Source organism: Montipora foliosa, chromosome 11 (assembly GCF_036669935.1).
Source record: "Montipora foliosa isolate CH-2021 chromosome 11, ASM3666993v2, whole genome shotgun sequence".
In the NCBI taxonomy this organism is placed as follows: Eukaryota; Metazoa; Cnidaria; class Anthozoa; order Scleractinia; family Acroporidae; genus Montipora; species Montipora foliosa.
This window is the reverse complement of record NC_090879.1, coordinates 25572932-25597247: the sequence shown is the minus strand read 5'-3', so window position 1 is coordinate 25597247 and position 24316 is coordinate 25572932. Positions and strand designations below refer to the sequence as shown.

The following is a 24316-nucleotide window of genomic DNA, read 5'->3' as shown; positions in this document are numbered from 1 at the left end:
CTCTAAGACATGATTTTTGCAAACTTGATTTTACACACACTATGTCAAAGGATAACGGAAGACCTTAGACAGCAATGACCAGAACCAGGTCGCTGACCAGCGGTTTTCGTTAAAACAATGGTTTGCTGGATGTGCTCAGTCTCGCGGGCTCAGAAAGCCTGCTTGTCGTCATTGTTACTTAAGGTTTTCCACGGATAATTGATGGAATAGGAAAAATAACCTCTCTAAATTTGTATGTTTCTGCAATCAATTCTAAACGCAGCGTAGTTGACATGACACTCTTGGATTTTTTTTCCCTTTAGGTGCATTTATTACTTAAAATTGTTATTAAGCTTATTTGCTTGAGCTATCTTTTTAAAAAATATATTATTGTGTTATTTGTGGTCATTTTGTTTGAAGTTCGGCTGTTGCGGGACATGCACGAATTCCTTGATTTTGACGGCCTCATTCCTCGGTGATAACGTCTTTTTCACAGTATTTTCCGTCGAAGATAGGGTAAAAAGTGGTTCGTTCTTGAATGGTAGTAGAACATTGGCTCTTTCGGGACCCTCTTCTTGAAGTGTAGGCCCTTTGTGGCGAGGCAAAGCGGAGCTCCGTCTTCGAAGTACTTTTGAGTTCAATGATTGTCTTGAATGAAGAGCTAAATAACTGTTTCCAAGCCTAAATGTAAAGCAAAATTTAACAATTAGAGCATAATTGATGCTCTAAAGCTAGCAACTCTTATTTCTTTATTTCCTTCTTTAGGCAAGTTTCTTAGTCTTTAAAGTTGTCTGCAGAAAATGTGTTTCCATTCAAGGAAAGATCAGTGCAATACTGACTATTTAGTATGTCTGTGTTTATTTTAAAGTTCCCGGCTCTGAGTCTGATTTGAAAGTCCGGAATGTTTTCAACTGTTAAAATTCGTACATCTTATTTAATGAAAATAGCCGCCATGAAGTTTAACTTTTTTTCTATCTTAGCCCTTTTTGTTCCTTGCTAGCAGAGCTCTCTTTTATTTTGCGTTCGCTGGGCTGACGACTGCGGGAGAAGAAACCTCTGCCATGGGTCGAAACTCACTGCGAAGCGGTTTCTTAGCGACCGAATCCGTCACGTGATACTTCATGTTGTGTGGGCTCACTTAACAACAGCGGAATTACTGTAGAGGAATGCGCGAGACTTAGCGGGCTCAAGTAACATTCAGTGAACATATCATGGGGCATGCGTCCAAGGTTGTAGATGGCGGTTGGATCAAAGTGAGTTTCGACCCATGGTAGAGGCTCTTCTCCGATACTCGCCAGCCCAGCAAACGCAAAAACCATTTTTGCTGCGGTCAGGGTGATATATACTCTTTTTTTTAATCTAAACAACGAGGCAACTGACGGGATTAAAACAGAAAAAAACCTTCACCCCCACAAAAAGAAAACTTTACAGTGGAGGAAATAAAGGTTAAGAATGAATGCAGATCTCTAACTGTCTTTCTTTTTGCTTTTAAACTTTCCGGGCGCTCCCCTCTTGCATTTTGTGATTAGGACTTATTGTTCTGACAAAGAGAGCTTTCGTCTAAAAACAATAGCAACTCTCACTCGTCTAAAGTATTTAAGAATTTGGTGAAATTCCATGAAATTGGCCACCGTATAGGGATTATAAAAACTGACGTTTCGAGCGTTAGCCCATCGTCAGAGCGAATCGAGGAATTGTGGGTTACGTGTAGTTTTTATAGTAGAGTAGGATCTACGCTATTGGTGGTAACATGGCAACGTGAAAAATAGGAATATATTAGTTAAATGAAAAGCGTTCGTTATTACCGTGAGGATTAAGGGTACTGATTAAAGGAGCGACGGACGAAATCAAATAAAAAAAGAGAAAAGAGACACTTGCCTCTTACGAAAAAGAAGAGAAGAAATAGATGTTCCTTTAAAAGCACCAAATAAACTTAAATAAAATAGTCAAAAGGCGATTCTAAAATCAGAATTATATTAATACTAAGGCTTTCTTAGAAAAGTTCGGAAAATTTTAGGGGAAAAATTCATTTACTGCGGTTCCAAGTTATCCATCCTAAAGGAAGAAAACAAACTTCAAAATAGCGGTCACTTGCCTGAATAAGAATTTCAGCATGCAGCATTTCTTATAAAATACTGGTAAACCTACCCATTGGTCCATTGGGAAGCTGTATATTTATCTCTGGGGCGCTTTTTGATTCGCTTGCTCCAGCCTCGCTTTTATGTCCCCGCTCTTTTTCCCACGAGTACTCTTCGGCCTTTGATACCGGTACTGCGCGACCTGGGCCTGTGGAAATTTAAACAACAACGTGGATGGAAAATCCTTTTTAATAGAAAGAAGCATATCGTAAACACTTGGCATTTACTTTAAGCTCGCATTTTACTCTTGTTATCGTTTCAGAGACCACCTACAAGAGTCTGTCACCCAAGAGTAAGATTTACCCAAAGAGACCTCTTAAAGGGGCTAGGTCACGCTATTTTAGGTAATTTTGTTTAATTTTGTTAATTATGAGCTCTAAACGTCAAATTGGCAGAGCAAGAGTCTTTCATTTGCAAAATCACGGCGACATAACAGCTGAGAACGATTTTCCAGCTTTGTAAATGACATTTTGATATCGACTGATATAAATTTGAAAAAAGGTGGGCCGACGTTTTTCAAATTTACCCAAATTCAATCCATTTCAATCCTCTCCAGTTTTGTCCATCCATGTCCCTTCTTGGCTTCCCTGTGTTTTGTTAGAGTCCTTCTATAGTTTTGAACAGTTATTTTAATATTTTAGTTAATTCTATGACCAATCGATCAGTGCTGAAATAGTCTGGGAGCCGGTATTAGTAACAGAACTTCCTTTATTCGTAGTAATACATACAATATGGCGGCTCTATATCGACGTTCCCCTACGTATGATCGTGCGAGTAGCCGCTGACCAACATCTCCCCCCTTTACAAAATAACAAAAGAAAGAGACGAGGAGGCAAAACAAACTATAACCCAAAACCCGAAGCCTGGAACCAATACAGCGGGTATCCTATACTCAATTGTCCATAATAGGGTGATGAGAGAGCTACATATTAAGTGTTTGTATATTCATAGACTCTTAGACAAGGCTGATAGATAAAAAAAAACTGATGTCTAGTTTGTGACGTGGTCTTTCAGTCTTTCGGGGGGTTTAATTATCCGTCCAGACCGGGTCTGCTTGACTGGTGATCCTGGCAGCTCCTGGGGCTGTGGTGGGGTCTCCGGAGGGGGTGCGTCAGGGACTTGGGGGTCAACTGGTGCAGAGCCTTTGATTGGTGAATTGACTAGGGTCTGAAGGAGGGGTGTCCCAAAAGGTGTAGGCTGGGGGTGAGCTGAAGGGCGTGGACAGGATTGTGTGTCCTCTGCAGGGTCAAGTGATAGTTTCTGGGAAGCGGATGTATGAGGTGTGCTTGCTTCGACTGCTGCTCGGGGATGGTAGCAGGAGGGCGCGGCAGCAGGCTTCAGGTGTACTCTGTTCCTTCGAATCGTGCGGCCTTGAGCAGTGCAGATTGTGTAAGACCGAGGGTTTTCATGGGTGAGCACTTCTCCATAGATCCATGGTTTCCCACGCTGGTGCGGAGGTGGTTTGGCGTAAGCTTAGGTACCAGTGACAAGTGGTCTTTGTTCGACACTAGCTGATTTGTCGTAGTAGGTCTTGCTATCGCGTCTTTTCTTGGAGATCTCCGCCTCAATGAGTTCAAAGTTTAGCATGGTGGGTTTCAAGAGTTGATCGGTGGTGGGGAGTGTGGTTCTGGTGCGTCGTAGCAGCATGCGCTGGGCTGGTGAGTAGGTGTGACCTTGAGGTGGTGTGTTTCTGTATATCAGCATGGCGCTGTGGAAGTCATCAGCCTTTTTTAACATGGATTCTGCAACTTTGACGGCAGCCTCTGCTCTTCCGTTACCCTTAGGGTGGTAAGGGGATGATGTGGTATGCCTAAATCCGTATTCGACAGAGAACTTCCTGTAGTCTTCACTGATAAACTGTGGACCGTTATCGGTGTGGCAGATTGCCGGAACACCATATCTCGCGAAGTGAGCTTTTGTTTTGTCAATGACTGTGGAGGAAAGGGTATCTTCTAGCTTGTCTACCTCGATCCAGTCAGAGAAATGGCAAACGGTCACTAGGTATCTTTGCTTTTCCAGCTCACAGAGATCTTGACTGATTATCTGCCAGGGACCTGTTGGTATTGGTAAGGATTTCATTGGTTCTTTTGGTGCAGAATGACCATACTGGGCGCAAGTACTGCACGCATCACACATGTCTTGGATGGACTTTCGCATGCCGGACCAAAAGAGGACTTCACGTGCCATACGTATGTTCGATTCCCCACCAAAGTGGTTGGCGTGGATCTTGCGAAGCATGTCCTTTTGCATCGAGTGAGGTACCATAACTTGGGCGCTTTTGTAAATGATGCCGTTTTTCACTGACAGTTCGTCCCTATAAGTCCAGTAGGGCCGCAGATTCTCGGGGATGCTTGCTCTGTCTGCTGGCCACCCTTTGACAATGACGTTGTATAAGGTGTTCAGTGTGGTGTCTTTGCTAGTTTCCTCACGTAGCTGGTTTTCAGTGATCTCCGTTAGTCTCGGATTCCGTGTGTTGTAATCGGACTCCATCTCCATTCTAAAAACATCAAAGTCCCGTACTCGGGCTGTGATGGGGTGGGGGAGGGCTGCGCGAGAGAGTGTGTCTGCCAGGTAGAGAGTCGGTCCTCTCTTGTACGTTATTGTGAACTGGTAACGCTGTAATCTCATAAGCATTCGTTGTAGGCGGGCTGGTGCCTTGTTCAGTGGTTTCTTCATAATGGTTTCTAATGGCTGGTGATCTGTGTGGACTGCAATGTCAGTCTTGCCATACAGCCACTGGTCAAACTTCTCGAAGCTGTTGCAGATTGCTAGGCACTCTTTCTCGATCTGAGAGTAGCGCTGTTCTGTAGGATTCATGCTTGACGAGGTGAAGGCAACTGGTTGTAGTTTGCCGTCATCACTGGGCTGTAAAAGGGCGCCGCCGACAGCATTATCACTGGCGTCCGTCTGGAGGACAACTGGTTTCCGAAGATCATAATAGGCTAAGACTGGGGCGGACGAAATCAGTTGTTTGGCCTTGTTGAAGGCTTTTTCTTGAGCCATGGACCATGAAAATGGTACAGCGTCCTGGGTCAACATGCGTAAGGGTTGAATCACAGAGCTTAGGTTGGGGCAGAAGGGCGAAAGATAGTTAACCATGCCTATGAAGCGAAGGAGTGCTGGTTTGTTCTGCGGTGTGGCCATCTGTGTTATTGCCGCTACTTTGTCTGGGTCAGGTTTCAAACCATTATCCGAGATAATTGTGCCCATGAACTTGACCTCTTTAAGCTTAAAGCGCAGTTTGCCCGCGTTGAGCTTGATGGATTTTTGGTTACAACGTTCCAGTAAGGCGATGAATCTTCGGTCATGGTCTGCCTGGGCTTCCTCGAAGGTGTTGCCCTCCCCATACACAAGGATGTCATCGGCTATACATATTATCCCATCCAGGCCTTCCAATGCAGATGTCAACCTCATTTGAAACTCGTCTGGTGCACTAGTAATACCAAATGGCAGACGGAGCCACCTGTATTTGCCGTATGAGGTATGCATGGTTGTCATCCATGAGGATTCCTCATCTAGGGGAATGTGGAGGAAGCCTTCTTTAACGTCCACAAGAGAGAAGCACTTGGCTGCACTAAGCTTATGAAGCTGTTCATTTAGCGTGGGCATTTGATGTTTTGGACGCTGGATGGCCTTATTTACCGTCTGGCTTGGATCGATGCATACGCGGAATTTTTTTGGTGTCTCTCTTATTAATTCATTCGAACACCATGGGGTTGGTTCATGTACTTTGACCAAGACGCCTGCCTGCACATAACGATCTAAGGCTTCTTTCTCTTTTGCTCTTTTCGCTACCGGTATTCGATGGACGGGCATCTGAACGGGCTGGACACTGTCATCAATCTGAAAGTGTACAGGTGGGCCAAGCCGGCCAAGGCCTTCGAATGTGTCAGCATACTGGCGTGTGATGTCCTAAAGTTGCAGCTGGCCTGGCGGGGGAAGTCGGCGGTTTGAGGGAATAGTAATTGGAGCCGAAGGTGATGGTGGTGGATTGCACGGGCTGGCTGTGGTCTCGTGGAGTTGCTGGAGATAGTTGCATGCCGTAGGGTTCACCTGGTTTTCGCATGGTACTGTATGCTGTTGTGTGCCAGGAAGGTCATAGTGTTTGGTACTCGCATTGTGGTCTGCTGATGAGTGAAGGAAATGAGTCTCGTCCGCGTGCACTCTAATTATGCCCAGTTTTTCGCTGTCACTGCCAGACAGAAGTGCTGGCTTGATGCCAATGCAGGAGTCTGGCAGGACTTGAAAGATAAGGGTGTCAAACTTGTTGTTCTTTTCGCACAAGAGTTCCACCTGACCAACAGGATGAAGTGGCTTGGAGTTTCCATAGGGGTGTAGGCGGTAGGGGGAGTGCTTTACTTTGCTGTCTGGGAAGAAAGAGCGCAGGGTGCTGGCAGCGATGGTGTTGCAGGTTGCTGCAGTGTCTATTTGGAACTTTAATTGCTTGAAGGTCCGGCCCGTCGCTGAAAGTGATAGGTTTGTGAAATATCGTTTTGACTTCTCGACGGATGCAATGCTGTGAACTTGTGTGCCCAAAGAGTATATATAGTCGTGATCTTGGTCATAGGAGGATGCGTGGTCCTCTGCTGTGGCATACATCTCGGTGTAATGCAGGTCTCTTGGTCGGAAGTTTGTACGTGGGTCACGTTTCTGGCTGCCCTGAAGGCCCCTGCCTTGTGGTCTCCAAGTAGGTCTGATACTGGGGCTTGGAAGTTTGCGGTCTTCTAGGCAGACACGGGCAAAATGGTCATTTCCACCACAGCTGGTGCAGGTCTTTCCATTAGCTGGACATAATTTCCATGGATGTGGACCACGCCGATCTCCACACCAAAAACAGGTACCAGGCTCCCTGCGAAGTTTCATCTGACTGTGTCTAAGGCCCGTCCAGTGGACATGTTCGTCGATTCCTTTGGACGAATCTGCAATTAACTTGTTTGTCTGCTTGGCGGACTCAATAGCTCTCGCTTCGGCGACTACATCGGACAGGGACTTCTCAGAGTTGTCAGGTTTTATATGTGTTTTAAGCAACTCCGTACATATGTTATCCTCACTCAACCCAAATATAAATTTGTCTTTACAAAGTTCATCACTAAGATCGCCATAGCCACATAGGCTGCCAGCGTGTCTCACCTTAACTTCCCACTCTTGAATGGACTCGTGAAGGCCTTGTGAAGAGGTCCAAAACTTGTATCGATCGGTCAGGAGTGAACTTCCTGTGCTGCCTGTGTAATGGGCTCGTAGTTTATCCATCCAAATCCAGGGTTTCTTTTTATCTTCGTCTGGAATTTGAGGTTCGATTGTGTATCTGACCACGGACAAAGCTTCATCTGGAAGTGCAGATCGTAACGCTGAAATTTCTAGTAGAGGACTCTTGTAATGAGCGGCTCGTTCTGCAACAGGATCTTTAGCGAGGTCGCGGTAATTGGCTTGTACGCAGTAATCGTTGAATCGTAACTCGAAGTTTTTGAAATTTTCGCTCACATTTCCCACAAGTTTGAGCTCCGGTCTTTTAAGGTTCGCCATCGTGTTTCCCCACTTCTGACACCAAGTCTGGGAGCCGGTATTAGTAACAGAACTTCCTTTATTCGTAGTAATACATACAATATGGCGGCTCTATATCGACATTCCCCTACGTATGATCGTGCGAGTAGCCGCTGACCAACAAAATTGCCTAAAATTGCGTGACCTAGCCCCTTTAAGCTTGTACGTTTTGTTTTCCCATTTCAGACCACGTGATGTTCTCAAGGGAATTTTCCTTTTGTTTTTTCATAAGTTATGCGTACATATTCACGTGCATAGGACGACATTTGAAAGAAAGTTTTCCCTAGAGTAACATCACGTGGTCTGAAATGGGAAAACAAAATGTACAAGCTAAAGAGGTCTATTGGTTTGGTCCCCATCAAATTCAGAAAAGTGTTTGTTTTTAAACAAAGCTTTGCTGGAAAATAAACAATAGATCAATTTTTGTACCCATATTCAAACCCTTTAGTAATAAAACGTTTTGTTTCAGGTATTTTCATATCATTTAAATGTGAATGCTATATTGTAATGCATATTCAATACAAAAATCCTGGGAGATTTGAGTTGGGTACTAACATTGAGTTAGCTGATTTGGTCTACTCTTTATTTTGCAGCAAAACTTAGTTAAAAAGGGGAAAGATCTCATGGATATACCTACCACAAGTCCCCTAGGTTAAACTCTCATTTTACAGGTCAAGTCTAAGTTCCCATTTCAGTGATTTAAACGTTCGTTTATCTCATTGCCATAGAAATATTTAGATCTGATTTAGAAAGGTTATTTTTTTAGAGCTATAGTTGGTGTGTATATCCATGAGATCCTTGCCGTTAAAATAGACAATTTTCTGACTCTGATGGGAACAAACCTCTGATACCAGCTTCTCATTCTTGGGTAATGAACTCGCGCCATCTATAATTAGGATGGGTTTTCTCTCCATGTGTTGTCACATTAGCTAATCAATGTGCAATGTCTCTAGTTACGTCAAAAATGAATTTACGCGGGAATAGCAACCTAAAAATAAGTAGGTGTCCTAGCAATGTAAAAGATCTAAGAGAGTGAGAAGGTACATTTTTCTTTTACAGCTAAGAAAAAAGAGATAACTTGAGCTAAGAAAAAAGGCATTGAACAGAACGGTCGCTGAGTATGTTTCATATTTGAGTTGTGCTGGAATGGAAATATATTTAAGGAACGGTGCTCAAAATTTTGTTGCAATAAAAATTCTTGCAAAACGCAGCAGATTCAAGAGTTGTGATGTCAACCTTTATGTAATGCAACGTTCGTGCGATGTTAATTATAGCGGCAAATAAATATCATAAGTGCATGTGATTGCATCAAATTCACGTGCAGAGCTCGTGCGTACGCATGCTCATTCAGCACACTTACATCTGACCAGCGACCCTGGCGCCTGGAATCTGAAGGAGTGACCGCTTCCCTTAAAGCCACTGTCCACACTAGAAGTCACACTCAACTCGCTAAGGTTTCGTTCTACATCCGAGATTTCCGAGAGGCCTGGGACGTGCAGGTGCGAGAGATAGTTCAAGGGAGAAAGGAACTGGGACTTAATGCTACCACACCTGGAGACGTTGTGTTGTGCTACGGATATAGGAGACAGAAAGAGAATGGGACAGAGACAACGTTTTCCTAAGTGAGGGTGGGAGAGTACGAAGACATCGAGATTGTACAACACCTGGTGCTTGCAGGGGTGAGTGAAGAATTGTGAATTGTGAGATTGAAAGGTTGAAGATATTCACAGAAGCAAGATGCTGAGTGAATGAGGATGACACGAAGGTGATGAAAACTGAAGAGCAAAACGTTTTTAAGAAAGGAAAAAGAATTTACGAGAAAAGTGTTGGGGGACAATTGAAATGATAAAAAACGATAAAACATTGAATGATGACGTAAGCCAGGTAACAAGAATAACATTGTTTACTGAAATTTTTATTATATGAGTTTCCCTCAAGTGCAAGTAGATTCAGAGAAGGTGAAATTGTAGGAAAGGACAAAATCGTGCTTTGCAGTGCTTCATTCAGAATCGTGCCCAATTTACCGCTGGTTGGTGCATGGAATCATTCACAAAATACTGACAATACTTTTACAAAATACAGCAAGCTCGTTCCCAGGACCTCCTGGGAAAGAGATTGAAAATACAGCTGACAATTTGAATATTAGATAAAAATATCAGCAGGTCTAGGAAGAAAACGTAAAATAAAGACTGCATGAGACGTTAACTGTAATGTTGTTTGAGCAATCTCTCTTTGAGTTTTTGAACCTGCAAGCTAAGCTTGCCCTAATGCTCAAAACAAATCATACAAGCATACACTCACAGTTGGAGACCGTCCACAAACCGGTTTTCCGCTGTCGATGATTGTTACTATGGTAACCACTGTCCGTTGAGCTACCACTGACCTGGCTTGGATTTCTTGGCTGTCCTTTGGAAATCTCCGGCGCAAGGTATTGATAATTGTTTTCAAAACCAAAGACGACAACTCCTTGGTGATTATTATCGTCATTTTGATCATTAGTTATCGTGTGACTTTCTAGGTGTTCCGAATCAACAAGTTCTGCAGTGTCGGCGTGTTCCGAGGGACTAGAAATTCTTTCCACTGGTGAGTCGCGAGGTGACATAATTTCATAGTCAGTCGTTAATTTATCGTCAGTTATTTCCGCGTTGATTAAACTTGGACTTGTTGGTAGTAGTGCGCCATATTCGATGCACAAGCCGCCAACGCGTGGAATTCCATCCAACGACGACCACGGAGGAAGTGCTAGTCTTTCACCATCTACACGAGAAACACAAATGCAAAATATAAACACTGGTTTGCAAATGAGAGGCCTAACTAATTTCGCGTTTTGTCTCGTTTTCACGCGTTGCTACGCTCACGGATCAACTACAAAAATTGGGCGCCAAAATTCTTGCCAAACAGAACAACAGTGAATTGCTTCCTCTTTTTCTCAGTCCAGCGCTGTTCACCGGCTGCATGCATTTTCTTCGTGTCATGATTGCACCATTTAATTGTATATCTCTTATTTTAAACCGTGAATGTGCAAAGTAATTATTTTGGCTTCGGCTTTTGTGAAAGAGACCATGTAGCTTTCTATGCAGACGCTGTCTGAGATGATACAACAGCAACAATGTACCTAGCCGTAGTAACACTATAAGAAGAAGCTACAGGTCTTATCGACCAATGAAAATAAGTCTGGAATAGGTAAAGGGTTACTCAGGCTTTTTGGTGGCCAGTTAAAAAGCTGTTTTAAGGCAATTTACATGAATCACTGCCACAAAAGAAATTACCAATGCCATAAAAATGGCCCGTAAAAGAGTAAACTCCCAACGTAGACGGATTACCAAGTAGACGAAGATTAATAATTGTAAAATAGATTCATTGAATTTCTAAAATCATTCACCAATTGGCATCCTCCCTGGTGAAAATACAAAGACGAAGCAAAGTTTGCTAAACGTTAATTTGAAATTGCAATTGTTCATGACGTTTTCGTCGACGTCGTTGTCACAAATCTTAATTTACTGTTAGCTGTTCCGTCAACAGTTTTCACAACTGAATGATAAATAATTTTGGAAGTATTCATATATTTTAAATTGCCGAAAGTGAAATACATCAGATTTGGAGAAATGCATGGGAAGTCTCTTTTCCAGGCTTTCTTCCTCTTGTAAAACTCGACGGACTCAGATGTCCGGTTTACCTTCCTCTAAATCCTTCTGTCGGAGAATTCTTAATTCCCTTAGCTCGTTGCATCCTTTGTCTCCATCGTCGAATCGAATGTCGAAGAAACTTCGACGAATCGCAACCACAGTTCCGGGATAATACGTATCCAAGCGGTTGTACCATTTGGCCAAGACTCTGCTGCCGACTTCAACTTCCATTACATGTGGTATGGCGTCCGCTACGACGCATTCAGGATGTGTCCTTTTGTGCTTTACTTTCTTTCCATTCTCGAGCTTAACATGAATATCCTCGTCCATCTGAGTCACAACACCACGAAGAAAACAATCTTTCTCTGCCCGGGCCCACACTCGAGACCCTACCTTTACGCAAGCTGGAAGAAAAATAAGCGCAACTTATACCTCGTTAACGCCAGAAAGTTAAACTTATATGAAGATAGTTTGTGTAAATACCATAAAAGACAAGCGTAGCTATCGGCTTTGTCATGTTTTAGACTAACTTAAACTTAACTACCTCGCGAGGTATATAGCGTCTCAAAAGGCGGAACTGCGTTTGTAAGAAATAAGAACTGAACTGGTATGAGAGGATTTTGTCTTTAACATGCAGTCCGGCATTAACATTTTTTTCTCTATTTGCATGCATTGATGATGACATGTGTTGATCTGACTGGTGTGAACATTCTCGAAATTTAAACAAGGTTGAAAACTCGGTTAATTTGTTGAACCATGCATGTTAAATTGAACTGGTTGCTTAGTGTGTGGACTTGGCGTTATGCTTCATAAATGAACCCTTATCTATTACTTGCCTGGTTAGGGGTCATTGTTTTGCGTACGCGGTCCCTTAGAACGCGTTTGCAATGACATCTGGAAGTGATTAGACAGCTTTGTCTTCACGACTGAATAAGGAAGACACATCGATGTCCTTTTCTCGAAGGTTGACACTTGTGTGAGACGTTATATTTTAGGGGAGGACTAAGTTTAGAATAAATATGGGGAACAAGGCAATTCAAACAAACTTTAAGGGGATCAAGGGAACTAAGAAAAACCCCTAGGGTTCCACTTACTTATGCTAAAGCGTCTTTCATTCCTTACCTATACATCTTCTCCTTGTTAATTTGAAACTGGAGTCTTCTTTAAAAAAATGAGAGTTTTCGTATTTTTGCAAAAGAAGCTGCTCCCCACAGCGTCGAATAAAAAATGACGGATTCAACATTGATTCGAACGCAAAGTAGCCTTCAAACCACATGTCTTGAAGAGGAAGAAACGTGGTTTCTTTTCCTAAATTAAAAAAAAAAAAAAGAAAAGAAAGGAAATTCACAGTCTGCTTTGATGAAAAATGAGATAAACGCAAATTAGATGATCATAAAAAAATACTAATAACAACACTCTCATGCAATGTTCTGAAACTAAAATTGGTATGAAGTAAATACAAACATACATAAATAAATACATAACTACTTATTTGACCACTCCCCCAAAGGGTCTTTTCAGGCCAACTAAACGCAGGAAACAACTTTAAGTATTCTGACTGGCCGGAGGCAAACCAGTTGAGTATCGGCCATTGCGGATTGCGCAGGGAACTGGATCGAGTTTCAACTATGAAACAATCGATAAATTGACACCATCACATCAAAAATAAAATTGAGATTGGCCATCTCCTCTCTGTGTTGTTTTCAATTTTTCTCTTCTTTATAAGTCCGCGAACATATGCGATATTTGATTTCTTAACGGCCACCTTTTTAACTGATTCTACCTTCCAAGATCACAACGAGTAGCTTTCTAAACGCAAATAAATTAATTCAATTCCAATTTTTTCCACTACAGCGTTGTTGACATGCTAACGTATTCACAGTGATTTTGGGAACTTCTTTTAGCAAGCAATGGGCAAGGGTGTAAAAATCAATTTTGAGTAAACATGCTTAGCTCATTCACGTTCCATTGTGAGTCTTAACGATGCAGTTGTCTTACATCACTTGGAAGTAAAAAAAGTCCCTTAAAGCTCGCGATCTATTTTTTGATGATTGAAATACCCTATGCCTTCAAGACAAATCACCTGTCTTCGTTGTTTAAGTTTTCTGAGTCATATTTAAAAAATCTTAAAATACTTTTGCATTTTGTCGTCTTTAAATATCAGTAAAGGAATTTTACCTGTTACCTTATCGACTTACGACAACAAAAAGTACCGCTTTGCTTATTAATTGCATCGTGCTGGCACAAAGGACCTGGCCTACCGAGTCGGACCCAAATCTGAACTTACTGTAGTCTTCTGCATCATCAAAAGGTTCCAAAATGAGATAGCTGTTCCTCGCCCGCAGATAATGCCGTCTTTTCAGCAGACTTTCAAAGGAAATGCCATCGACTCCCTCAGCGAGGCCCTTAACAATATTGTATCGATCCTTGCCTTTTTGAAGTGATTTCTTTCTTTCTCTTTCTCGAGCGATCTTAGATTGCTTTCTAGTCGGTGAACAAGGAGGTAGTGCACACGAAAACATCACCTGTGAAACCGGCAGAGAATACAACCAAGTCAAAATTGAGCAAACATTGTTGCGAAGGTGCCAAGTGGTCCAAAGTTAAACTGAATATAAACGCCGATACGAGAGGCAAAAATTGACTTTAAATGCCATTAATTTGCATTGGAAATAGCAGCTGAAGGAATATCTTACGTTTTTTACGCGATCCATTTTGTCAGACTTAAAACATGAAGATATTTCAACAAAAGCAACTTTTGGAGCTTTCCTTATCCCGAAAAGAAATTGGGCGGATAAATCTAAAAGTCGGTTGGAACCCCTCTAAAATTTCCATAGATAAAATCCCCAGTTTATTTAAATATTTAAGTACCTGCTTGCGGTTGCAGTTGGCGACACTGAACAGGTATTTTGTAAACGATGTATGTAAAATAAAAATACTTTTTCTAAAGACGCATTTTTACGATTTCGTTTCATTTTACACAAAAAGTGGGATTAAGGGCTTTTGCGACAATTTGAAAAGATAATTTTTTTCAGGATGGCATTACTGGGTAAATTAGGGATCGGCATGATTTAAATTTGCGTTGTAAAACTTGAACCAAACAGTTCTACTTCATTTTAGAACTAAAAATAACTTGTAAAAAGGAAAGCCAAAACAAAAGAACGGTTTAATACCTGAGAATACCAATGTATATAAATCGTTTGAAACTAATTTCACATTCTCAAAGTCAGACAGAGGTGGGACGTGTCTCTCCAAAATAAATTACGCACCGAAACGCGATGCACAAATGAAACCACAACCCAATGCAAGCAAAAAATCAAATTTTGGTTTTATGCAATCACAACAAGAAATGTTCTAGAACCTTCCGTCCATTTCCGCAGTATGGTCAGACCAAGTACAAAATTGTTGACTTCAGTGTTAGCGCCGAGTGGTCAGCTTTCGCAAACACTCATACAACGCGCTCCTTTTCTGTGATTTTCCGGCTGGATTTCGCGTACATACATATGGTTAAGTACTATTTCTATTCGAATGTGGACATTCTTCTCTCGGATAGCTTTTCTTGGGTTGAAATTACACAATCCGGCGTTACATTTATCATGTTGATACCTTCTGTATCAGTTAGTGACGAGAAATCTTTAGAAGACAAGTACCAAAGATTTGTGCTTGAGGCTTTGACAGTTTACTATGTTGCGTTTCGGTGAATCAGACTCACTCACTTTGTATCAGTCGTGAAGGTATAGGGACTTCGATTTCCAGCAATGATTCCAAGTTTAGCATAAGAATTTTAAATTCTACAAACCAAATACCGTGACTCATCCAGCTCAGTCAGTGTTACGATTGGAAATGGAATTTTGGTTTTGGATTAGGAAACGTCCTTGCTTGGATTAGAATTGAGTACTTGTTGAAGGGAATCTAGGCCAGAAAGTAAGGAAGATACGTTTCAGTATCTAGGAGTATTTCAGGTAGGCTTTTGTACATTGTAACGCTTTTAATTTGATCGCAACTAAAATGCTCCATTTTAATGCTCCCTCGTCCCCACGAAAATGCTTGGTGCCCTTCCCCCCCCCCCCACCCCCCGAAAAGTCACTAAAATGCTCAGTTAAGGTAATCCCTCAGGAAAAAAAAAGTTGCTGAACGATTCTCTTGAAACTTTCCCTGAATGTTCCCTACTTATCCCTGTTTTGAAAACTACAATAAAAAACATAAGTCACCGTGCTTGCTTAATTAAGAGATATAATGGGCCAATCTTACCCCATTGATGCCTGTACTGATACCAATCACGCGGGTTATTTCATCGGCTCAGGGTTCATTTTGCGGTGGCTAAACGAGAGGGTTTTTTGAAGTAATACTTGAAAAAACACCTGATAGTTAGTAATTCTTCAGAATATTGCACTCTGTCTTATATAGGTTATGGAAAAATCACTCAACTTAAAAGGACGTTCTCTCAAATTAAAACGTTACTCGAGTCGTTGTTTTCAAGGTCATAGTTTATATCTCTGAGTAAGGGGCTGTGTGTACTTTTTTAGCTGTACCTTTTTTTGTTCCGATGAATTTTTTAAAAAACTTTTTGATTTAAAGGGGATAATTTGTACACCAAAAGTATGCAACAAAAAACACCATCGTACCTGTCCATCTCGATTATCGCAGATCGAAACAACAAAATTCGCCATGTTCTCGGAATGTGCGCGCTTATGATTCACATGCAAAGAGTTATGGGTCATTCACAACTTCTCTCACGTGTTTTGAGAACACGCGCCATCAGGCGATTCGAAATTATTCGCGAGTTTAAAACCCGCAACGAAAAAGGTGCGGATTAAGAAGTATCCCGATACGTGATGACGGGGCCTGTGGCAGTTGATTTCACTTACAAGATGAATAGGCCATTTCCGAGTTCATGTCTGCCTCCTCTTCAAAGCGAGTCTACGTGCGAAGTTTTTGTTATGAAAATTAGTTTTCATTCAAATGTAAAGTAGAACTAATTACCATCACTAAAACTTCGCACTTAGAGTTGCTTTGAAGAGGAGGCAAACATGAACTCGGAAATGGCCTATTGACCGAATGCAAAAATGGCCGCCAACAAATTATTCTTTTGTCTTTGTGTTAATTAGCCTAACTAGCCTCGTTTATACGCACGCGTAAAATTGAAAGAATTTGGGCTGTAAAACGAGGCTAGTTAGGCTAATTAACACAAAGACAAAAGAATAATTTGTTGGCGGCCATTTTTGCATTCGGTCAATTGCCTTTCGAATGTTTGGCTCAAAATCGGGAAGAAGTTGGTTTTTAGATAGTCCAAGACAATTTCAATTGGTGTGGACGGAATTTAAATTTAAAGGATCCACACTGATTCAAACGCTGCCACAATGCCATCGGTGATACAATACAATACAATACAATACAATACATTATTATATGACTAGCTCCGTGAGCGGGCAAGATGAACCAAATCGCGCGCTCTGATTGGCTACCCGAGCGGGCAAGATGGAGCGATACTGCCCGCTCGGGATTTCTCGCTTGGTCCCGCAAGATCAAAGATCATTTTTTGGTGTTTTAAGTCATATAATAAATCCTTTATTGACCAAGATTGTTCGGTCAAGATGACTGGATATTGGCCTCGTTCTTTTTTTGCGTGTTTATGGACCGAGACGAAGTGATCTTTGATCTTGCGGGACCAAGCGAGAAATCCCGAGCGGGCAGTATCGCTCCATCTTGCCCGCTCGGGTAGCCAATCAGAGCGCGCGATTTGGTTCATCTTGCCCGCTCACGGAGCTAGTCATATAATAAAATACAATACAATACAATACAATACAAACTTGATGGTGATATAGTTAGAGACTGAAAAATAACATATAAATATTTGTAAATGTGAACATAAACTTTGTTTTTTATGAAAATCGTTATTTGACGATGAAGTGGTACTATCGGAAAAACTTTAAAAAAGATGGGAATGACACTGCCTGGTAATGTGAACCAGGTACTGTGTATACTTCATATCATTATCGACCTAAATTACTCTGTCATTAGTATTGATCAGGCATGAGAACAACTTGTCACGAGTGAAGATAGCCGTTCGATTCCTGTTTAAGTTATTCCTACAAGATATTGCTTGTTGGCAAAATTGTAGTTCTTTTTGGATGTCCTTTGCTTTCATGGGTCGGTGTAAGAATTTATTTCGGTTTGATACTTCCAAAAAAAATTCAGCGTAATTTCGCTTCCACGTGAAAATCGATATTTTCATGATCATCATCATGTTTTAACAAATGATTTTTTTCGAATGCAAATCAAGATCTCTCTTTTGTTTTATAGGCACTTAAATCAGCTGTCAGAACTCGCTGTTACGTCACAATATCTGACAGGCCGTCAACCTGTCCAGCAGTATCAAACATTGTTTCATGTTCATTGTTCATTGACCATCAGATTGCTACTGTACTCGTTAAAGAATTTTTTTGGAAAGTCAATTTTTCGTCAAAAGAAACATTTACCACACGGTACTATACTGACATTAGTCTCTAAGGACTTAACTTTTCCACGGGTTAAGTTGATTTTTTTACAACTTTAACTACAGAGTAGAAAGCAACTTTAGATGGGCACGAAATATGACAGGTTTCCCCGCTGAATTCGATGCTTTTTCCATTCAGGGAATAATTTGTGTCTATAAAGACCGATGCACGAAAAGTAAACCATACTTCTATTTTGCTTTATTATACCAAAAGGTCTTAGGTTACCTAGCAACGTATATCACCTAAAGGTTTCTAAGCATTTTTCGATGTATTAAAACTTCAGCTTGATAGTGAGGCAGTGAGGACAAACACAAAGGATAGTTGATATGTGAATATTTTTCACATTCATTCCAACTTGTTTCTATTGTTTTTGTCCTCACTGCCTCGTAAACTTGACTGTTTTAACATATTTTCTGTGATGTTAAATAAATAGATCAGAAATTTGCGACTTTTCTTGAAAAGCACAAGCCCCGAAAACCATTTTCTCATAAACAAGAAAAAAATAAAAAATAAATAATATTTTTTACTCTGCCAAATTTCTTTTGCTTTATCCAGCCTTTGCGGCAACATGAGGCAATCGATCTGTAAGACGATCACGCGAACATTGGCCGTTTTTATGCCAGAGACACATATTCCGTCATCCGTCTAATGTAAAGACGGGACGAATGATATAAGACTTATAGCTCGTCTGGGATGAACTTGGGAAACATTTTTTTCTGCGTTTGTTTAAATTCGTCTTGTTTAAAAGTGGGCACAAAATGCATAATGCGCCTGGACGAACTATCCAGTTTAGTGTGTCTTCGAAGACGAGCTAAAAGTCAATGCTTCGTGTTGAGACGCATAATCGCGTCTTGTGTTCGTTTTTATGCTAGACGAATTTAATTTGAGACGCAGAAAAAATGTTTGCCCAAGTTGACCCATATCATTTATTCGTCTATAGTATAAAAACAGTCATTAATTCGCGAATGAATAGCGTGTTATGATTTTCCCATTTCAGTCCCGGCAATTTTTGATAAGGGAGCTTTAGCAACGACGACGAGAACGGCAACGAGAACGTCATGTAAAACATAAATTCACGTTATTGCGATCACTTCGCGACCATTTCAAGCTTTTTGATATGACAAAGGTGTGGCGGTCCTTCAGGAATGAAACCGTTACGAGCGGCGCTAAATTTAGGGGAGAAAAATGAAAATTTATCTCCAAGTGCTGACGTTCTCCGTAACACCTGAAACTTGGTTATTTCACGTTGTTGCTTTGCTGACGACGGCAAAGAAATGGACAAAAATGAAAAACGCACGTGCAGAGCGTGCAAAGCTATTGTTTTTACCCACTAAATATGCAAATTTGTGATGTTCTCGTTGCCGTCGTCGTTGTCGTTGCTAAAGCTCCCTTTGTCAACCTTTCCTTGTTTTTCCCTTTTTTTGCGCTATCCTTCCGTTTCGTTGTTTTAGTTCTCTTAATTCTCGTTTGAAATAACATCAGAATTTGAAAATATCTCAAAACCATTCAGCACTGACTAGCTTATTTGCCTTACAAATAACATTTAATATTGTTTGTTTGAAACGCTTTCATGACACGCTGCAAATTGTCCTTTAATTTCTTTTTGAAGAGTTCGCTGAAATATCAATCTCTGTTTCTTCAAAATTATTTACCATGACGATTTATACAGAGCGCTTCAACGAGGACAAAAAGTTGTAGATGACAATCAACGAATTTTCAAATAGTTTATTTTTATTGACTACAATGCTAGAGTCATGTCGAGTTAAATAATCATGTAGGTATCCCTAATTAATAAATTTTCGAGGAAGTATGGAGCAAAACCTCCCGCGTTGAAATCCAGCAAACTTCCTTTTTCCAAAATAAATCTTTTTTTTTTTAAAAGAAGGCGCTACTTATCTCACGATAAACATTTTTGCGTGTCTCGAGCCCAAGATGAGTTAAATAAGACATTTATCTTTCCCAGCAAGTGATCGGTCTGTTCACAGATGCGAACTGACCAAACCTACTAACCGTTTGTGCATTAGACTCATTTCCTAAGGCTTCGAATGAAAAATGAAACTACGTTTCCCTATTAAATCAATTGAATTAAGCTTTGCTTTAGTCGGTTGCGAAGACATTAAAATAAAAATTGATTTCGTACCTTTTCAAAGCTGTCTCGTTTGTTTGCCTGCATGGCAAAATTTGCGATTAAACCACGACGAGTCGATCCGGAGTCAAATAACACTGATTTCTCAGGGCTGGCCTTTCAGCCAGAATGTTCTAGTAGTTGTAGCGGTAACACTTGTGGCAATAAATCGGCATTACATCTCGATGTAGAAACAGATGACGGAAGGATTTTCAAGGGTCTTACGTCCTGTGCTAATCATTAAGAACTTGGATGCAATTAATTTCTCAGTAGTCATCAAATGAATATAGAATTATGCATCATCAAGGTGTTTGCATAAATAAGAGTTTTAATGCTTTACTCTGCGTTCACCTGCTAGTATCATCGCTGTAATCAAAACAAACATGTCGGAGGCTGTAGCGTTCAGTCGTTAAAACGAAAAATTAAATCAAGGATTTCAAACAAATTAAAAATATATCAAAATCACTTTTTATGCTCTATCACAAGAGGACTTTATTTTCCAAACTTGAATTACTCAACTTTATGAACGCGAAGAGTTTTATTTTGCAACAAGAAATAATTCCCTTATGCAATGGAGAAAATATATAATAGCTCTAACCGCGATGATGAAACACTTTTTTTGGCAAAGGATCATCGTCGTTAATGAAAGAACTTAAGTAATTGTTGTTAAGACACCCTGAAATGATTTTCAGAAATTTTAACGAAACTGGGAATTGTCCTGCGTTGTGCCGTTCAAATCTGAATTTGTTTTCAATCGTTCTTTGCTACAACAAGTGCTTAAGTTCTTTGCAACTCACTCATTGTACACTCGTACGAAGTCGCACATTGTTGCTAAAACGAGCTTTTAGAATCTTCACAAGATTTGTCCTGTAGCGTACTAAATAATGGACTGAACCGAATTTCTGTATAACCTCACTGAAAACGTAAAAAGAGCAAAATTCCCAGTCCTGACCGGATGACTACGCCAAAAATGTCGGAGTGCATGGAATGTCAGCGGATTGTGCATAGCTTGTTCATTTTGGCTTTTAATGCACGTTATGCAGTGACGATGCAGTCCGAAATTTTTTCCGACGACCGCTTATTTTAGCACCAAACTTGGTCTCTGGCTGCTCGTTTCATATCAACTTAATTAAAAGCAAGGTGCGCCACTCAAATATTAGGGACCTTTAGATTCTAGGACGCGGACGAGTACGAGTTTTGACTGGCAGTTTTTTTGCGAAAACACTTGGAAAATTTATAACCCGTACGATTAATCTTACTCTTTGTTCGCAGTATAGGTTGCTCAGTTATTCTTATCGCTGTTACCTGGGCCTTTCCGCTGATCGAAAAATGCCAAAACTGCTACCGTGATGTTGACTTGTTTTGACACGACGACATTTTTGCAAAACCTCGTACTAAAATGACGACCGTAACACGTTTTTCCCGCCAAAATGGCGCTGGTTTGCGCGCGCTCACTGTTGTTCTATGAGAAAATTTCGTACTTCGTTCTCGTCTTAGAATCTAATGCTCTCTATTAGCTCGCAGTGGTCCTCGCAGTGTTCCTCGCAGTGTGGTCACTGCGTTACGCATGCTCACACTGCCATTTCCACGGGCAACTATTGTAAGGGAAATGAGTTTGATCTGCACAGGAATACGCAACTCATTTCCATTTGAATGGTTGTGCACCAGGACTCGCTTTGAAACTGAGGCACGCAGCAACTCGGAAATGGGCTATTAGCTTGGCACTCTTTTAAGCAAATTCGCTTCAACTTAGCTTTTTCACATACCGCATTTTATCCTTATGTAACCTTGATAATGGCGCAAGATGCATCAAAACGTCGGTTTCTATCACTTATATTTCTTGTTTCATGCATATATTTTTAATGGTATATTCAAGTCCTCGTAGATTATCTTACCATTGTAGCTTTTGTTTATCTTAAGGGGCAAGAGTTCATCAGTTTTATAATTGTTAAGTGTTACCCTATCGAAATAAAGTCTTATGTACTTTCTAAAATTTAGTTAATAAGGAATTTAAAATCGATAAAACCATTGCGTGTTACATGAAGTACGTTTTGGAATACTTGGTTGAATGAGCACGCGCATGGGCTAAAATGACAGAACACTGGACAAAGGCGGGGTTTCTCTCTGTAAACGGATTCGTTTCTTACACTTGAAAATCAGTCTGGTTGCGTGGCAGCTTTTTGAAATGACTAATTCAAAACAGTGGTGAATTTCGAAAGCGTTTCTTACCCACAGGGTAACACAAGCTTATGCAATGATAACTTTCTAATGTCGATATCAGAAGTAAAAACAATTTTCTTATCGGTGAAAACCTAACGATTGTACTGCGAGATCTTCCTCTCAAACGGTCTGAACGAATTTGTAAATTTTACTCTCATTGACATGATTGTAAGCTGCAAGACCAGCGTATAGCGAATTCTAGTATGTTCATGTGGAGATGCCGTAAAATAAAATTTTACCAAATTTCAGTATTTTTTTGCGTATATCTGATATTGTTTTGTGATGAGGAACAAAAAAATTATGCAGGTTATGTTGCAATTGCGCAGCTACTTTATTATCTTGCAAGATGTTATTTTATAGCCAGGAAGAAACGTTGTCAGAAATTATGCGCTTAAAATTGAAAAAAGTAAAAAAGATACATCACCAAGAATGCATTCATGCCAAGCGTAATTGTTGACAAAAATGAACATGATTTGAAAAAACATTAAGTAGTTACTCAATAATTATAATGCGTCACTACCTTGAAGAAACAGCACCAGTTTGTAAACGTAGAGAGTTTTGTATAAGACCTTTCAGTCCTTATGTAGTGACATGAATCTTATTGACTATATTGAAATGGTAGGGCTAACTGACGAAGACAAAACAACCTTGTAGTCTCTTAAGTCAGGCCTACATCTAAAAACAACAGCTTCCCGGCGTCGAATTCGCTGAGTATACACCAAGAAAATTACCTTTGGCGTTCTCGCGCAGGGGCTCAGAATTTTACGTTTGCGCAGGAAACATGGTTGTTTTCGTTTCGATTCGAACTAAGAATTCATACATTATGTTCGATTGGCAAATCCTTCAAAAATGAACTAAATATCCATCCGGTAAGTTACCAAAATCAGGAGAACATCATGAACAGCCACAAATCTCAAACTTTGGCTACCGCGAAAATATCATTAAAAAAAAAAAAAATCATTAAAACAAGGGTATTTGATGGGGAATAGGTCAGTCGATTTGGGCGCATTTAAAGTTATCGTAATTTCCGAAACATCAGTTTGCCTCTGGGTACCCCGGCGTTTTTTACAACTGTTAACATTAGGAAAAGTTCTTCCTGTGCATTTAATATTTGGAAACTTTAGCATTGACTATTAGGACAGATTCAGAAGATACCTAAAATTTCAGTAGAAAGGCTATGTTTTTAGATAAGTGTGTCTTTGTTTTAACCCGTTTTGTTTTAGGATCTACCTTAAGATAAGTGAGTGAATCACCTTAATAATTTATTCTTTTCCCGCATAAAATGAATATTGCATGACGAAGAAAACCGACTTTTGAGTGCGAGTTTTGTCATTTTGTAAATTGTAGCCGAATTTTGTGCAATTAACATCGCATGAGTAATGCCAGTGACGATCGATCAAAGTTGGGTCAATTTAAAGATATAAAGCGCTTGTAAAATGATAAAAAAATTTACGGGACCCGAGATAAGAAAGATACATACATACATACATACATACATACATTTTATTTGATTTATTTAAGTAGGTTTAAAATAAGCAACTTTACAGCTGATGTGGACCTGATTGAATCCAACAGAGTGCTTCAATTGACCAATCATAGCGCGCGTTCTATCTTAGTGGTAAAATTGGCCAAACAAACAAACAAACAAAAAAATCACTACACCAAGAGCGCCCATTTTATCTAAGGACAGATCAAGGTGTGTTCAATTCCCTGGAAAAAAAGTTATGTGACAACATGTCACGGCTATTCGACAAGCTTTTATACCGGAAAGCAATTAGTATTTAAAAGTATGGTCGGAGTAAACGATGTTAACATGGCTACGTTTTCTGCGCCCATATTTTGCCAAAAAATTAACAACGCTTTGATCACAACGCAATGATCGGAAGGCAGTAGTTGGAAAAAAAGCAGCAGAATTGATAAGAAAGATCATAAAAACAAAAGAGGATCAAAACACTTCTTTATACTTATCGTGTTTCGTGGTCAAGTAATCTCTCTTTGCTGGCGTGGGGAAAGGTTGGTGTAAAATGGAATACAGTGAGTATTGTTGAAAACAAAAAGATCCAATTAACTCTTTTCAAAGACACTGTTAGATTAAAAGGGAGATCATGAATATTCCACAACCTTGTTTCATTGTTCTTCGACGTCAGAGAAAGTTGATTTCTTTGAAACCTTCATAAGAACACTTTAAAGAAA

The 24316-nt window shown here is 40.3% G+C and overlaps 2 protein-coding genes across 11 annotated transcripts in view; both read right to left on the bottom strand.

Moving 5' to 3' along the window:
• The window catches only part of LOC137975269 (uncharacterized), a 30717-nt gene that overhangs the window by 560 nt on the left and 5841 nt on the right, over positions 1-24316 (bottom strand). For 2 of the 10 annotated variants that reach the window (XM_068822358.1, XM_068822357.1), the window contains 7 exons: positions 13572-13809; positions 12407-12592; positions 11335-11688; positions 9960-10415; positions 9019-9228; positions 2128-2265; positions 1-660 (listed from right to left, as the gene is read on the bottom strand). The exon at positions 1-660 is cut by the window's left edge and continues 554 nt beyond it. In XM_068822358.1, coding sequence (XP_068678459.1) covers positions 641-660; positions 2128-2265; positions 9019-9228; positions 9960-10415; positions 11335-11688; positions 12407-12592; positions 13572-13809 — 1602 coding nt within the window. In that variant the 3' untranslated portion in view covers positions 1-640. Of the gene's footprint in view, positions 661-2127; positions 2266-9018; positions 9229-9959; positions 10416-11334; positions 11689-12406; positions 12593-13571; positions 13810-13977; positions 14061-19918; positions 20164-24087; positions 24111-24316 lie in introns of those variants that run through there. The other 8 variants (XM_068822361.1, XM_068822359.1, XM_068822360.1 and 5 more) reach the window with 8 other exon arrangements.
• On the bottom strand, positions 6030-8123 carry LOC137975334 (uncharacterized). The gene has a single exon (XM_068822425.1). It carries the CDS (start codon positions 7638-7640, stop codon positions 6030-6032), a length of 1611 nt encoding a protein of 536 aa, XP_068678526.1. The 5' UTR covers positions 7641-8123.

Bases quoted from the DNA above. Each gene is read 5' to 3' on its own strand.
- LOC137975334 (XM_068822425.1), bottom strand. From the start codon at position 7,640: ATGGCGAACCTTAAAAGACCGGAGCTCAAACTTGTGGGAAATGTGAGC.